General features: G+C 37.7%; 1 protein-coding gene across 1 annotated transcript; it reads left to right on the top strand.

Annotated features, from left to right (window-relative positions):
• Nucleotides 1-15,042: 15,042 nt before the first annotated feature.
• On the top strand, nt 15,043-16,430 carry LOC111543984 (small proline-rich protein 2D). The gene is made up of 2 exons (XM_023214387.2): nt 15,043-15,085; nt 15,798-16,430. Exon 2 carries the CDS (start codon nt 15,817-15,819, stop codon nt 16,033-16,035), a length of 219 nt encoding a protein of 72 aa, XP_023070155.1. The 5' UTR covers nt 15,043-15,085; nt 15,798-15,816; the 3' UTR covers nt 16,036-16,430.
• The last annotated feature ends 1,637 nt before the right edge of the window (nt 16,431-18,067 follow it).

Here is an 18,067-nt window from a genome sequence, read left to right as displayed (position 1 = left end):
TTGGAAACATTTAAAATTCCTTGTAAAAAGTGTTTTATTACACTTTAAGTTTTGGGGTACATGTGCAGAATGTGTAGGTTTGTTACATAGGTATACGTGTGCCATGGTCATTTGCTGAACCCGTCAACCCATTATCTACATTAGGTATTTCTCTTAATGCTGTGCCTCCTGTAGCCCCTCACTCCCCGACAGGCCCCGGTATGTGATGTTCCCCTCCCTATGCCTGTGGGTTCTCATTGTTCAGCTCTTACTTATAAGTGAGAACATGTGGTGTTTGGTTTTCTGTTCTTGTGTTAGTTTGCTGAGAATGATGGTTTCCACCTTCATCCATCTCCCTGCAAAAGACATGAACTCATGTTTTTTATGGCTGCATAGTATTCCATGGTGTATATGTGCCACGTTTTCTTTATCCAGTCTATCATTGATGGGCATTTGGATTGGTTCCAAGTCTTTGCTATTGTGAATAGTGCCACAGTAAACATATGTGTGCATGTGTCTTTATAGTAGAGTGATTTATAATTCTTTGGGTATATACTCAGTAATGGTATTGCTGCATCAAATGGTATTTCTATTTCTAGATCCTTGAGGAATCACCACACTGTCTTCCACAATGGTTGAACTAATTTACACTCCCTCCCACCAACAGTGTAAAAGCATTCCTATTTCCCCACATCCTCTCCAGCATCTGTTGTTTTCCTGACTTTTTAATGATCGCCATTCTAACTGGCCTGAGATGGTATCTCACTGTGGTTTTGATTTGCATTTCTCTAATGACCAGTGATGATGAGCTTTTCTCGTATGTTTGTTGGCTGCATAAATGTCTTCTTTTGAGAAGTGTCTGTTCATATCCTTTGCCCACTTTTTGATGGGGTTGTTTATTTTTTGTAAATTTGTTTAAGGTCTTTGTAGATTCTGGATATGAGCCCTTTGTCAGATGGGTAGATTGAAAAAATTTTCTCCCATTCTGTAGGTTGCCTGTTCACTCTGATGATAGTTTCTTTTGTTGTGCAGAAGCTCTTTAGTTTAATTAGATCCCATTTGTCAATTTTGACTTTTGTTGCATTTGCTTTTGGTGTTTTAGTCATGAAGTCTTTGCCCATGCCTATGTCCTGAATGGTATTGCCTACAAAATCAATGTGCAAAAATTACAAGCATTCCTGTACACCAATAACAGAGTGCCAAATCATGAGTGAACTCCCATTCACAATTGCTACAAAAAGAATGAAATACTTAGAAATACAACTTACAAGGGATGTGAAGGACCTCTTCAAGGAGAACTACAAACCACTGCTCAAGGAAATAAGAGAGGACACAAACAAATGGTAAAACATTCCATGCTCATGGACAGGAAGAATCAATATCATGAAAATGGTCATACTGCTCAAAGTAATTTAGAGATTAAATGCTATCCTCATCAATTGGAGAAAACTACTTTAAATTTCATGTGGAATGAAAAAAGAGCCTGCATAGCCAAGATAATCCTAAGCAAAAAGAACAAAGCTAGGGGCATCACACTACCGGACTTCAAACTATACTACAAGGTTACAGTAACCAAAACAGCATGGTACTGGTACCAAAGCAGATATATAGACCAATGAAACAGAACAGAAATAACACATCTATAACCATCTGATCTTTGACAAACAAAACTTACTCCTTTTATGTATCTCTATGTTTGTACTCATTAACCAGTGTTTTTTCATTCTCCACCCCCTGAACACCCTTTGCTGCTTCTGGTATCTATCATTCTACTCTCTACCTTAATCGATCAGCTTTTGTAGCTCCCACATATAAGTGAAAACATGCAATGTTTGTCTTTCTCTGCTTGATTTATTTTACTTATCATAATGACCTCCAGTTGAATCCATGTTGTTTCCAATGACAGGATTTCATTCTTTTTATTACAATGGAATAGTATTTCATTGTGTGTACATACGATATTTTCTTTATCCATTTATTTGTTAATAGATGCTTAGGTTACACATCTTTGCTATTGTGCATAGTGCTTCAATAACCATGGAAGTTTAGACATCCTTTTCATAATCTGATTTCTTTTTCCTTTGGATAGATACACAGCAGTTGGATTGCAGGATTGAATGATAGTTACATTTTTAGTTTTTTTGGAGAAATCTTCTTACTGTTTTCCATGGTGGCTGTACTAATTTACATTCCCACCAAGAGCATATAAGACTTTTTTCTTTACATCCTCTTCAGCACCTGCTATTTTGTTTTAAACTTTCATTTTACATTCAGGGGTACATGTGCAGGTTTGTTATATAGTTAAACTTGTGTCACAGGGGTTTATCATACAGCGATTTCATCACCTCGGTATTAATTCTAGTACCCATTAGTTATTTTATCTGATCCTTTCCTTCCCCATAACCACCACCCTGTGGTAGGCCTGGCCCCATTGTCTGCAGTTCCCCTTTATGTGTCCATGTGTTCTCATCATTTAACTTACTGTTATAAGTGAAAACATGTCATATTTGGTTTTTTGTTTCTGCTTAGTTTGCTAAGGATAATGGCCTCCAGCTCCATCCATGTACCTGTAAAGGACACAGTCTCATATCTTCTTATGGCTGCATAGAATTTCATGGTGCATATGTACCACTTTTTCTTTATCTGGTCTATCATTGATGGGCACTTAGTTTGATTCCATGTCTTTGCTATTATGAATAGGGCTGCAATGAATGTAACACATTCATGTATCTTTATGATAGAATGGTTTATATTCCTTTGGGTATATACCGAGTAATGGGATTGCTGGTTTTAATGGTAGTTCTTCAATTTTAGTTCTTTGAGTAATTGCTACCATGTATTCCACAATGTTTGAATAAATTTACACTTCCACCAACAGTGTATAAGCATTTATTTTCTCTACAATCCCTCTAGTACCTCTTACTTTTTTTTTTTTTTTGACTTTTTAATAATAGCCATCTGACCAGTGTGAGACTCTATCTCACTGTGGTTTTGATTTGCATTTCTCCAGTGATCTGTGACATTGAACTTTTTTTCACATGCTTCTTGGCCACTTGTATGTCTCCTTTTGAAAGTGTCTGTTCCTATCTTTTGTCCACTTTTCAAAGGGGCTGTTTATTTTTCTTGTAAATTTGTTCAAATTCCTTACAGATGTTGGATATTAGACCTTTATAAGATGTGTAGTTTGCAATATTTTTAGCAGAGATGGGGTTTCACTGTGTTATAGTGCTATAAATTTCCCTCTTGCCACTGTTTTAGCTGTGGCCCAGAGATTCCGGTGTTTTGTAGCTTAATAACTTCTTGATTTTGTCCTTAATTTGATTATTTACCCAAAAGACATTCAGAAACATGTTACTGAATTTCTAATTAATTGTATGTTTTTGAGTGAATTTCTTAGTCTTGATTTCTAATTTCATTGCACTCTGGTTTGAGGAACTGGTTGTTATGATTTCAGTCCTTTTGTATTTGCTGAGGAGAGTTTTATATCTTATCATGTGATGGATTTTAGACTATGTGCCACGTGGCAATAAGAAGAATACATATTCTGTTGTTTTTAGGTGGACAGTTACGGATTATTAGCAGGTAAATTTGATCCAGTGTAAGTTTTGGTAGTGAGTAGTATTGCTAATTTTCTGACTCTATGATGTGTCTAATACTGTCCATGTGATGTTTCAGTCTCTCACTATTATTATGTGGGAGTCTAAGTCTTTTTGAAGGTCTCTAAGAACTTGATTTATAAATCTGAGTTTTCCTGTGTTGGGTGCACATATATTTAAGATAGGTCTTCTTGTTGATTTGATCCCTTTACCATTATGTAAGGCTGTTTTTAGTCTTTTTTTGATGTTTGTTGGTTTAAAGTCTCTTTTGACTGAAATTAAGATGGCAATCCCTGCTTTTTGCTGTTTGTTTTTTGTTTGTTTGTTTGCTTGGTAGATTTTTCTCCATCCCCTTACTTTGAGCCTATGTGGGTCATTGTATGTGAGTTTGGTCTCTTGAAGACAGCATACAAATGGATCTCTGGGTTTTAATTGGGGCATTTATCCCATGTACATTCAAGGTTAGTATTGATACATGTGGATTTGATTGTGTCATGATGCTAGCTGGTTATTCTGAAAATTTGTTTATGTGGTTGCTTTATAGTGTCACTGGTTGTGTACTAAAGTGTGTTTCTGTAGTTGCTGGTAATTGTCTTTCTCTATTTACTGTTCCCTCTAGTAATGTAGCTCTACTGATAACAAATTCCCTCAGCCTCTGCTTGTCTGAAAATGATCTTTTTTCTCTTTAACTTATGAAACTGAGTTTAATGATCAGTTATGAAATTCTGGGTTGATATTTCTTTTCTCTAAGAATGTTGTATGTTGGCTCCCAATCTCTTCTGGACTATATGGTTTCTGCTGAGAGGTCTGCTGTTAGTCTGATGGGCTTCCCTATATAGGCGACCTGACCTTTCTCTCTAGCTGCCTTTAGCATTTTTTCTTTCATTTGACCTTGAAGAATCTGATGATTATATGCCTTGCAGATGGTGTTCTTCTGTAGTATCTTGCTAGGGTTTTCCGAATTTTCTGAATTTGAATGTCTACCTCTCTAGCTGGATTGAGTAAGTTCTCATGGATGATATCTCGAAACACATTTTCAAGTTGGTTACACTCTTCCCATCTCTTTCAGCAACATCAATGAATCACTAATTTGATTTCTTTATAAAATAACATATTTATCTGAGGCTTCATTCATTCCTTTTCATTCATTTCTCTCTTTTCTTGTCTGACTGTCTTATTTCGGAAAATCAGTGTTCGAGCTCTGGGATTCTTTTTTCTGCTTGGTCTATTCAGATATTAGGGGGATAGAGCGAGACTCCGTCTCAAAAATAAATAAATAAATAAATAAATAAATAAATAAATAAATAAATAAATGCTTGTGATTGCATTAGAACATAACAAACAATAAATTTTGTAGTGTTTTTCAGCTCTATCTGGTAGGTTATGTTCTTTTCTTTACTGGCTATTTTGTCAGTCAGCTCCTGTGTTGTTTTATTGTGATTCTTAGCTTCCTTGGTTTGGGTTTCATCATAGTCTTACATATCAATGATCTTCCTTCCTATCCATATCGAAATTCTATTTCTGCCACTTCAGCCATTCTAGCTCAGTTCAGAACCCTTGCTAGAGAGATGTGTGATTGTTTGGAGGAACAAAGACACCCTGGCTTTTTGAGTTGTCAGAGTTCTTGTGCGGATTCTTTCTTATCTTCATGTGCTTATATTCCTTCAATTTTTGAAGTTGCTGACATTTGGGTGGCTTTTAATTCCTTTTGTCTCATTTGATAACCTTGAGGTTGTGATCATGGTATAACATCAATTCAGATGACTGGCTTCATTTCTGAAAGATTTTAGGGTCCCAACACTCAGCTCCAAACTCCTGGACTGCATGCCGTAACTCTGAGGGAACTGTGTCAGGCTTGACTTTGTCCTTTGGCTCCCCCAGGTTAGGAATCCACTGTGCTATGGAGGCTGAGGTGCTCCTTGAACCCTGTTCACTACACTCTGATGAGTGGTGTCAGCCAACGTGTTTTGCAGTGTGGTGACAGTGGGGTCCATTCTTGTTTGTATGTGCCAAGAGCAGTGGCAGCATGGCAGGGTGCATACTATTGGGCTGGGGGCAGTGTTCTTGCAGGTGCTAGCCTCTGTGGGGATGTTCACCACAGTGGTGGGGGCAATGTGGCTTGGGGGTGTAGGGGGTCCATGCTGGTTACTGTGTGTGTTGTCACACTTATAGTGTTGTTGGTATATGGTAGGGTGCTGGTGGGTGCAGGTCTGTGCCCTTTTTCTGTGTGCTGCGGTTAGGGTGGTTGTTTGGGGTGCAAGAATTTCCATTGTTTTCAGTGCCTAGTTTCACTCCCATGACAGTGTTGGCACAAGGGTATGCACTGGCATTGGTGGTGGACTGGCAAGGTTGGGATTGGCTGGCTCTGTGATTGCAATGGCTATCACCAGGGAGAATGGGCCGACTGTACTCTCACTGCAGCAGTGACAGGGCAGGATGAACACTCTCACATATACTGGTGAGGAGAGGAAAGCAAAACCCACTCATGCACTCACCTGCTGGCGAAGTGATATGGCATGTTACTTTGGGCCCAGGATAAACTGCAGTGTTAGGAGTGAGCAGGTGGGCCGGTGGGTGACCCTGGGTGGCTGCCCTACTGGAGTTCTCCATTTGTTAGCTATGATCTCCCAGCACAGAGGCTAAAATGTGGGTCCCAAGGTTGCCCAAGTTTGCCCTAGAAACAGGTGCATCCAGGCTGGCACCTCAGGAGAGACCAGCTGACTAGGAAGTGCTTAGGTCAGACTGGTGCCATCTGAAGGGCAAGATTGCCCTGCAGAGTTCAGGTCCAACAGTCCCCAAGGGCTAAAGTCTGCTAGGTAAGTAAGTTGAGCCTAGGGAGATGGCCATCCCTGGCCCTGTTCCACTATAGACAAGCCCCCACCAAACCTGTTGAGCTCCATATCAGTTGGCACGCTGCCCCTGTCACTTCTCTAAGCAGCTCTCTCTGTCAAGTGGAGTGTCCCTGGTGGTTGAGGGAGTCTCCTCTTGCTGGAATTCCAGAGGCCTATGGGGAGTGTGGGTTGGTCCTTGCCAGTTCATCTCAGCTGTTTCCCTAGATTCACTGGAGGCCAGGAGCAAGTCCTGGTGTGTAGTGTCTCTGGGCAGGGCTCCTAACTTTTTCTCTTTTCAGCCTCGTTTCTGGATCTTCCCTTCGTTCACTCTCAGTGCCTTCCCTCTGAATATCTGTTAGAAGTGCACCTGTTATCTTGGTCCTTTAGCAGCAGCTGTTCCACCTGGCTGCATCCAGTTGGCCATCTTGCCCAGAGCCAAAGGAATTATCTGGGATTCTAAATGATTTTGAGTCTTTCTTACATCAATATTCATAAGGAATATTGTTCTGTAGTTTTCATTTCTTGTAGTGCCTTGTCTGACTTTTGTGTCAGGGTAATGGCGGGCCTCATGGAACAAGACAGGAAGTAGTCGCTATTTTCAGTTTTCTTTTTTGAATGATTTTGAGAAGGATTGGCATATGTTTCTCCAGTAAATCCTTCTGGTTCAACACCTTTCTTTCTTGTGAGATTTTAGATGAGTGATTCAATCACCTTACTTATTATAAATCTATTCAAATTATCTATTTCTTCATGATTTGGTTTGGTAGACAGTATATTTCTAAGAATTTGTTCATTTTAACTGGGTTATTTAATAAACTGACATAGAATTATTTATAGTTTCCTTTTCAGATTGTTTTCATTTCTGTAAAATCAGTAGTAGTGTTACTCCTTTTTTTTTTTTTTTAAGAATTTAGGTATTTGAGTCTTACATCGTTTTTTATTCCTGTAGTTAATCTGTCTAAAGATTTGTCAAATTTGTTGACCTTTTCAAGGAAATAAAACTTAATGTTATTGATTTTTCTCTACTGTTTGCTTGTCCTTTATTAGTATCTCTATTCTAGGCTCATATTTTCTTTTTTGGGATTTATCTTACTTTACTTTTTGTAGTTTCTTAAGGATAACATGAGGTTATTGATCTGAGATTTCTTTTTTCATTAAAAATGTGTGTGGTTAGGGCTATAAATTTTCCTATTAGCACTGCTTTCTGCTGCAACCCATAAGTTTCGGTATGATGTGTTTTGTTGCCAGTAGTCTCAAGTGAGTTCTAATTTTCCCTGTGATTTCATATTTGACTTGCTGGTTGTTTAAGAGTGTGTTGTTTAATTTCCACAAATTTGTGAAATTTGCCGTTTTAATTTGATCATAAGTTTTTCGTTTTATTTCCTTGTAATTGGAAAAGCCCATTGCATGACTTTAGACTTTTAAAATATATTAACTTGTTTTGTAGCCTAATATGTGGTCTGTCCTGGAGAGTGTTCTTCCATGTTCTCTTGAGAAAACTGTAAGGTGTATCCTGCTGCTGTTGGGTGGAGTGTTCTATATTTGCCTATTTGGTTGGATTGGCTTATATATTTATGTCCTCTATTTTTTCAAACTTCTATTATTCTAGCCATGAGAATTCACTAATGAGAATTCACTCACAATTCACTAATGAGAGTGAATTATTTGAGTTTTCAACGTTTATTATAGACCTATCAACTTCTTTTAATTTCTCTCACTGTATCTTCATATACTTTGTGGTTCTCATGTTTAGTAAACGTATGTTTATAACTTCCATATTTTCTTGGTGAATAAATCTCTATCAATACATGTGTCCTTTGTAGTCTCTTATAACATTTCTCAACTTAAAGTTAATTGTGTCTGATGTTAATGTAGCCACCTATGGTCTCTTTTGTCTACTATTTACATGAAATATCTTTTTCCATCCTATTACTTTCACCTCCTTTGTGTCTTTAGCTGTAAAGTTAGTCTCTTAAACAAAAAATGGTTGAATTTTTTTTTTCTTTTCAATTCATTATTCCAATTTGTGTTGTTGGGGAGAGTTTAATTCATTCACATTTAAAGTAATTACTGATAAAGAAGGTCTTCTTTCTGCACTTACTGTTTTCTGTATAATGTTTGTTTTTCACTACTGTCTGATTTATGTTTATTTGATTTTTTGTAGTGAAACTAGTTTATTGCCTTTTATCTTTTGTGTATACTCGAAAATATTTTTGTGATTTCAATGGGGATAATATATAATATCCTAAAGTTATAGTAATCTATTTGAATTAACACTCATTTAACTTCAATTGCATTGAAATGTTGACTCATACCCAGCCTGGACAACATGGCGAAACCCTGTCTCTACTAAAAATACAAAAATTACCTGGGTGTGGTTGCACATGCCTGTAATTTCACTATTAGGGAGGCTGAGGCAAGAGAATTGCTTGAGCTCAGAGGCGGAGGTTGCAGTGAGCCAAGATTATGCCACTGCATTCCACCCTGGGTGAGGCAGTGAGATTGTCAAAAAGAAAAAAAAAAAAAAAAGCAAAGTTGACTCATACAGCCCTATCCTGTTTTTATGTTGAGTTCACAAATTACTTCTTCATACATTGTGTGTTCACTAACCTAGACTTGTAATTATATTGTATTTATTTGCATTTTAAATCTTGTAGAAAGCAAAAAGTGGAGTTACAAGCTAAAATTTCAATAATGCTGGCTTTTATATACCAGTGTACATTTATCAGAGATTTTTATATCTTCATATAGTTTCTCTTCAGCATCCTTTTATTTCAACCTGAGCATCTCTCTTCATAATTTCTCATACACAAAATCCAGGGCCAATGAAATGCCTCAAGTTTTAATTTCTGGAAATGCCATAATTTTGCCTTCATTTTAAAGGACAGTTTTGCTGTGTATAGAATTCTAGGTTGAAGGTGTTTTCTTTTAGGGCTTTAAATATGTCATCCCACTACCTCTTGATCTCCAAGGTTTCTGATGAGCATTTGGTCACCTACTTCTTAAGGACTTCTTAGATATGATGATTCACTTCCCTCTTACTGCTTTCAAGATTCTCTCTTTTGATAATTTGATTATAATGTGTGTCACGGTGGGTGCCACCGAATTCATTGAACTTGGAGTCTGTTGCACTTTTTGGAAGTGTAATTTTGCCTTTTACAGAAATCATACAAATGGGCCTAAAGCCTTTGAGGCTGACTCTTCTTACATATCTGTTTGCATTTCAAATTCAACCACGTCTTTGTGAGTCTTGACACGTCATTCCATGTTATCACTGCACAGCATTCGATTGCATGGTTGTGATGTACCACGGTTTATTGATTCAATTATTGAAGGACATCTTGGTAGATCACAAGTAGTGGATATTATGACTAAAGCTGCTATAAGTATTTGAATGCACGTTATTTTTTGTTGAGATCAATTTTTGAATGTGCTATTGCGGGATCATATTATAAAATTATGTTTATCTTTTAAGATTGTAAGTTAGTTTGGATTTTTTAATAGTGTTTATATTTTATTTAACTATTCTCCAACTTACAGTAGAATTTTCAGGTCTCTCATCCTATGTTGGAATTCAGACAGTCTTTTCTCTTCAAATTTTGTTCACAATTTTGTTTGTGTTTCTTTGTTTTTCTTTTGACTTTTATTTGAGGGAGACCACAGCCTATGCACATTCACTGTGTTGAAAAGATTCTTACAAGGAGAAGTGTCTGATTAATTCCATCATTTACCACATAGCCTTGTTAATCTCATTAACACTAAGCATACTGAATTACTTTATATTACTAATAGCTCTTAAATTTTGCTCTTAAATATTCAGGTCTAACATAAAGAGAAAACAAAAGTAGAATTTATAAGGTTTATACACTTTGGAAAGATTAGTGCTAATGAGGTATTCAGTTTTTTATAAGGATTTAGCTAAAATTTAGGTAATTTGCCAGCAGAAGTTTGTGATATTTATTTATTTATTTATTTATTTATTTATTTATTTATTTATTTTTTCTTTTTGAGACGGAGTCTCGCTCTGTCGCCCAGGCTGGAGTGCAGTGGCCGAATCTCAGCTCACTGCAAGCTCCGCCTCCCGGGTTCACGCCATTCTCCTGCCTCAGCCTCCCGAGTAGCTGGGACTACAGGCGCCCGCCACCTCGCCCGGCTAGTTTTTTGTATTTTTTAGTAGAGACGGGGTTTCACCATGTTAGCCAGGATGGTCTCGATCTCCTGACCTCGTGATCCACCAGTCTCAGCCTCCCAAAGTGCTGGGATTACAGGCTTGAGCCACCGCGCCCGGCCAGTTTGTGATATTTAAATAAGCAATACTTTTATTGTCCTAAACAGCTAACCACAGTAACAGTAGACTAAATGGGAGATAACATTATATATTTTTTCCACACAGAATAAACCATTATATATATTTTCACACAGGATAAAAATATCTATACATGTTAATATTTTGCAAATCAACAAATCAACATACTGCTATTTATTGTTTTTAGATTTATTTTTTCTTGTACTAACTGAATTCAGAGGAAGTCCATAGAGAGTTCAAATAATATGGACAAATTAAAATATTTTTTTCTATCCTTTGTTCTAAATTTCTGCTTAGGTTAACTCTCATTTTTAATACATAAGAACAAATGTGCAGAACAGCCCATCTTATTATTTCTGCACACTTCATTCAAATCATATATTTGCATTTGCTTTTTCCTAAAAACTTCTGGCACACACTTAAAATAGGGATGATATAAACAATCTTAAAGAGAAAGTTGATACCTTTCTTAACCATAAACAACTTGAAATCGATGTTTTGCCTCTATCTCTTTGATTAACCATGTGTTTCTTTACTATTTTGAGTACTATCTGTAGCCTGTGCTAAGTACTTTATATGCAGTCTCTGATTTAATTTTTTTTCTCATGACAATTTAGTGGTAGGTACTATTGTTATCACTATGTTCTGTTATCTTTATTACCTGTCTACTTATCATCCATTACTTCCGGTTTCATCATATTATGGCCAATTTTATGATTTCTATATGTCTGGGTCTTGGATAGTAGACAAACTCATTCCTGATTGTTTTTTACCCTAGGAAGATCGGCCAATTTTGGTGAACTCTTTTATACATACATATGGCTATTGGGTGTCTGTGGCTTCTGTGTACATACGTCACTGCTACGAGGATGGGGGATATTATTGGGGTTTTCTTCAAGAGAGATTTTAGAAGGGATGTGATCAAATGGAGAGCTATAACAATAAAACAACTGCTACTTGCATCCAGCCCCACCCTTGGTCTCTGACCAAAAATGCTGAAAAGAAGAAAGACCATTATCTCACTAACTGAGCAATGGAGAGGCTTGTCTCTTGTCAGCTTTTCAAAGTAGAATTTTAAGATTCCTTCCTTAATAATAGGTAACATTTGGAGAATATTTTGAAAAGTAAAACAAGAAAATATACATCATCTGTAATTTCACCAGCCATATATTCATAACATTTAATATATTGTTTCATGTGTTTCCTATCTTTAAATAAATGTTGATGAAAATGTTGTCATGCTTTACATATGTTTTCAGTACAATTAGAATATTTTAAATTATATTAAATAATCTTCCAAAACATCCAATTTAATGATCTCCACTATTCTATGATATGTATGTTCTGTGATTTATCGGATTCAGCATGGAAGAACAATGGAGGCTTAGCCTTTCATTCAGAAATAAAAGCAGAAGGCAGATATGTGATATGTGGGGAGAGCTGTAGTTAGTATATCTCTGAACATAGCAAGAATATTTTCCCATAATTTCCGTTTTTAAATTTTTTTCTATTTAATTTTAAAATTTTATTTGCCAGTACTATTGTGTTTAGTGGAATGTAGAGTATTGAAATGTGAGATAAAATGTTGAATCAAGTATTAGACAAAATTAAAAGTGTTTGCACAAAGTGAATGGACTTCCATGAAATTATGTTAAGTGAAAAAAAGAGCAATTTTCCAAAGGTTACGTGATGTATAAATTCACTCAAATATTCTTAAAATAATGAAATCATGGAGACGGATAAAAGAGTAATATTTACCAGAGGTAAGTATTTGGGAAGGAAGGGGTGGTTACGACTATAAGTGGGGAGCAGAGAAGACTTGTGGAAATGGAATAGTTGTGTATCTCAATTGTAGTAGTAGTTAGCCAACACTATGTATGTGATGTAAACTTCATAGTATTATAAACATACACAAACACAAATGAGTGAATATATAATTAATAAAATTCAAATGTGCTGTCTGAATCAGAAAATGTTAAAGTTATTTGTTCTTTCCTGTCATTTTAAGTACTAATAATTCCTACTTAATGATCACCTAGAAAATTATGGCATAGAAATAATAGGAATGAACCTAAGGCTATTAGACTCTTAAAGAACATAAAGCTAACCTCTTTAGACATGTAGATAGATGACAGATAAAGACACATGGTCTGTGGGTGTGAGTGTGTGTGTATTTGTTTGTATGTGTATGTATGTGTGTGAAGTATGCCTTGCTCTATGTCTCAGGGCCTGGATGTCATAATTAGGGGAAGCTGTGACTGGTAGCTGCCTCTCTTCATGTTGTGGCCGCTCTTCATGTAGCTGGTCTGTGAGGAACTGTGAGTTTCCAGTTCTCCACCTCAACTTATAAAGTGAGCCTGTCTGAGATGCTGGGAGCACTAGGGTTGCTGCCACTCTGGTGCCTGCACTGCTGCAATAAGCAGCCTGTTTGAGTGGGGTGTTCTCAGAAGGGGAGTCTCAGGGCATGACCCAAACTGTATTATCTCACACAGTGATCTCATTTGGCAGAGAATTCTCCAGTTTTTCATGTTAGAAATCAGACGTTTCTCTAAGGATTTGTGTTGTAGATGTGATGTGAGGCTCTAGGGAGGAGTAGGGGACCTATTGAGAGAAGTCTGTTTACTTCACCCACTGTGCTTGGCATGTGTCATGGTCTATAGGAAGCATTTGGTGAGAACACTATTTGTAAACACCTGGCGCAAAGGTGCTGACATGATAGTTCTATTTCTGTAGCATCTGGCCAGTGGTGATCTTGGCCAAAAGCCCTTCTTCATAGACTGGAGCAATTGCAGATCCGGAAACCTAACATGCTTAACTGAGGGATGTGATGCTGGGTTGATTCAGTGCTCTTGCTCTATCTGGAGGATAGCTGGTGAGTGCTCCAAAGAATTTGGGTCACTCCTCTTCCTATTTTTCCTTATCTTCCTCTTCCTTCTTCTTCTCCAATTATAAAACCACATTCTTGGAAAGCTTCCTGATCATTGGCCCAGATGAGAAAACTCCAGCAGCATTATTTTAAATGTTTAATATACAATGTTTAGTAAGTCCCATTGATTGCAGGAAGAGTTTTAAAAAGATGTGAAAGACATTCACATGAATAACATTTGTATTGAGTGAACAATGATAAAAAGGACAGATGAGAGGTATACATTGGAGTGTGAGTTGATAATCTAGCAAGTTGTGGGGCTGGAGGGCTTTGGGAAAAGACAATGGAAGAACATACAAACAAATAAAAAAATACTGTTTTTCAAACACTAAAACCTGTAGAGAAAGCAAACACATAGGATCACACTTGGTTTATATTTTCCCCTTGATTTCAGACGTTAAGTGCTCTGATCTCTATTGTGGAAAACTTCTAATTATTTATATCACATACTGTGAGTCTATGCATCTTGCTCTCTATAGGATGCTCACAGGGAAATATACAGGCATGGTTCAATAAAAATATTTAAAATGAATGCTTGTAACCTTATTTCCCTTTTCTCCATTTCCTTAATGTGGTGAATAAGAGTACAGTTTTACAAATGAAAAGGCTCTAGTACACGTCCTTGATGGCAGCAGTGGCAAACGTACTGGAGAGACTGGATCTCACTCTGGTATCTATCCTGGGACACAAGTGCCTTTTTGAGGGTTGTAGAAGACAGCCCTCAAAGAGGAAAGGAATATAGGTAAAATCTGGGGTTCTGTGAGAGAAAGATAGAGGTGGAGCAGAAAATTTCAGGCTTGAACAGGGTCAACAGATGGCACAATGTGGTCAGTGCCTCCAAACTCAGAGGTAAACATGATGCTCCTCTGTTTACAGTTCCAGGGAGGAGAGTTGACCTGGCTGTGGTCATACAACTTAGCAAAAAAATCTGGGGCCAGAACTCAGGCCTTTGTTAGGTCTCTCCTTCCTTCCAGCACACTGGCAAATTGTATGAAGAAAGTAGAGGTGGAGATGGGTTCATGTACAACAATATGACGTTCAGCTAAAGTGGATCAGGGCAAGAAGTTTTATGATTTAGGGACAGTGTAAGAAAGGGAGGAATCATTGCATCCAATCAGGAAAGAGAGCCCTTGATCACCAGTTAGAGAATCCCCCAAGTCCCTCTTTGCCGTAAGTCACTGAAATTGAGATCTAAGGCAGAGCCTCCATGAGTCAGGAGCACTTAATCCAGTGGAGAGATCCCAGAACAGGATATTTACCAATTTGAGAGTCCCTGTCATGCCAGTTATGGATAAATTTGCATTTCAGTTGGGACATTGCTGGACCAGCCCAGTTTTAGGTAGTTCCCCTTCCTGCTGGGTGGGGTAGCAGGCCCTATAAAGAGGTTCTCTGCTCTATAACTCCTAAACTCCTGGTACTTGAGCACTGATCTGCTTTGGAGAACCTGGTGAGTCTGCTTCCTTGAGTTCCTCTGTCCTTTGTGCCCTGAAATGTTGAATTTAATCTGAATACGTCAAGTTTGGCAGATCCAAACCTATGATCATAGGTTTGATGGTACTTAGTGAATGGAACTACAGGATTAGACTACATGATACAGTGTTTTATATTGCTTTTTAAAAAATGCACAGTTATATGTCCATAAGAACAGAGAAGTTAATACGAAAGCCTTTGTTTGAAGAAAGGGATGAAGTACTTTTCCCTTTTCCATATTTTCCTGGTGTCCTTTTCAAAGGTTTGTGTCTTAGCAGGTGTGAGAGCTTGCACTTCTTCCTGAACGGCCCTTACTCTGTGCCCAAGTCAACCCACTGGTGCTTTACAACAGATAATGATGATAGGAATAGCTGTGAGATTGCCCAGGGGGTCTGAACTTGTGACTGCCTTTCCTGAAGATGTTATTTTCATGGAAAAACATGTTTGCTTCTTTATTACAGGGATGTTTTCTTTGGAAAAATTGTATGAGGAAAGGCAGGATTTCCTAGGGCCGATGAAGCAACTTGCTAAAGTGGAAAGGAGAAGACAGGAAGTCATGAAAAGGGAGCTAAGAGTTTAAATAAATTTTTGGAGATTGGAGAAATAATACGTCATGGTATTACATAAGCTTTGGCGTCTCTCTCTGGAGGATTCCTTTCCCGTGAACACTGTCATATCATTTCTTTCAGATTCTGAGACTCCAGCAGGATGTCTTACCAACAGCAGCAGTGCAAGCAGCCCTGCCAGCCACCTCCTGTGTGCCCCACGCCAAAGTGCCCAGAGCCATGTCCACCCCCGAAGTGCCCTGAGCCCTGCCCACCACCAAAGTGTCCACAGCCCTGCCCACCTCAGCAGTGCCAGCAGAAATATCCTCCAGTGACACCTTCCCCACCCTGCCAGCCAAAGTGTTCACCCAAGAGCAAGTAACAGCTTCAGGATTCATCAGGACCATGAAAGGATAAGGATAATTGGCTCACCTCGTTCCACAGCTCCACCTGCATCTTCTCATCAAAGCCATCAAGGGATACACAGGGAGCTTCTTTCCCCTTAGCCTATGATCTGCCCGTGATGACCCCGATAGCAAAATGTTTCCTTTCTGAGGCTGCCATACTGCCACTGTCCAGGTGGAGACTTAGAAAGGAAGTCCTCAGCAGTGCCAGTTCCCAGAGCTTTGGAAGAAAGACCAGCAGCTCTGTCTCTGGGAACCATCAGAGAATTCTGTTGATGTTTCCTGTGTCTGTCTGTCCCCCGGGCATGAGCTTCTACCACCTGTGCAGTTGTCACTTTCCTTTCTCTCCCTGAATAAAGTATCTATGCATATACATTTGTGAATGGATCTTTTGTTTCTTTTCAAATCTGCTTTATTGGCAATATTATGTAATCATTTGGATTTATTTCCACCTTTTTTTAACCCACAGGAAGGATCTCACAATTTTGGTCATACCAAAGATTATGTCTGTATTATTTAAACCCCTTTCAGTTTTCCTTAATTAGAGTTTAATTGATTTGAGGAACATATTGTTCAACTACTCTGAATGTCAATCTCTTTACTGTAACGTGAGCAATATAACTTTTACCTAACAAACTAGTCTAAGGCATAAAACTGAATTACTATCTGATATTTTGTTGGCACAATGCCTGACACATAATTAGCTGTCTTTTGATAGAAATTTATTTGCAGCAAGGTATCATTTTTTCCACCATTACCACCACCACCACCACCATCATCATCATCATCATCATCACTCCCCATGAAAATCACCACCATATTTGTTCCAGCAAGAGAGAGGCTTGGATGTAACTAATGTAGAAAACAAGAAGACTCTGTTTTGTTATTTTGTACTGATTCCTAATACCTATAGACATTTTTAGGGTACATGTGATATTTTGTTACATGGATCAAATGTGTAATGATAAAGTCAGGATATTAGGAACTTTATGGCATTCATCACCTTGAGCATTTATCATTTCTGTCTTTGTTGGAAACATTTACTTTCCTCTCTTCTACCTATTTTGAAAAATACAATATGTTGTGGTAAACTGTAATCACCGTACTCTGCTATCAGATGTTAAAACGTACTCTTTTTATATATCTGTATGTTTGTACTCATTAACCAGTGTGTTTTCATTCTCCATCCCTGAACACCTTTCCTGGCTTCTGGTATCTATCATTCTACTCTCTGTCTTTATAGATCAACTTTTGTAGCTCCCACATATGAGTAAAAACATGTAATGTTTGTCTTTCTCTGTTTGATTTAGTTTACTTAACATAACGACCTCCAGTTGAATCTATGTTGCTTCCAATGACAGGATTTCATTCTTTTTATTACAATGGAATAGTATTTCATTGCCTGTATGTACAATCTTCTCTTCATCCATTCATTTGTTAATGGATGCTTACGTTACACATCTTTGCTATTGTGAATAGTGCTGCAATAACCATGGGAGTTTAGGCATCCCTTTTATAATCTGAATTATTTTCCTTTGGATAGATACACAGTAGTTGGATTGCTGGATTGAAAGATAATTCTATTTTTGGTTTTTTGGAGAAATCTTACTGTTTTCCACATTGGCTGTACTAATTTACATTCCCACCAAGAGCATATAAGACATTTTCCTTTGCATCCTCTTTGGCATCAGCTATTTTTAAAATTTTTACTTTAAGTTCCGGGGTACATGTGCAGGTTTGTTATACAGTTAAACTTGTATCACAGGAGTTTTTCATAAAGCTATTTTGTTACCCAGGTATTAATTGTAGTACCCATTAGTTATTTTTCCTGATCCTTTTCTTCCCCATAACCTCCACCCTGTGGTAGGCCTCATTGTCTGCTGTTCCCCTCTATGTGTCCATGTGTTCTCATTATTTAACTTGCTGTTATAAGTGAGAACATGCCATATTTGGTTTTTTTGTTTCTGCATTAGTTTTTAAGGATAGTGGCCTTCAGCTCCATCCATGAAC

This window comes from Piliocolobus tephrosceles, chromosome 1 (genome assembly GCF_002776525.5).
Source record: "Piliocolobus tephrosceles isolate RC106 chromosome 1, ASM277652v3, whole genome shotgun sequence".
NCBI classification, from domain to species: Eukaryota; Metazoa; Chordata; class Mammalia; order Primates; family Cercopithecidae; genus Piliocolobus; species Piliocolobus tephrosceles.
This window is presented reverse-complemented; position numbering and strand designations above follow the sequence as displayed.

What these genes read in the sequence shown, in the direction of transcription:
- LOC111543984 (XM_023214387.2), top strand. Translation starts at nt 15,817, where the DNA reads ATGTCTTACCAACAGCAGCAGTGCAAGCAGCCCTGCCAGCCACCTCCT.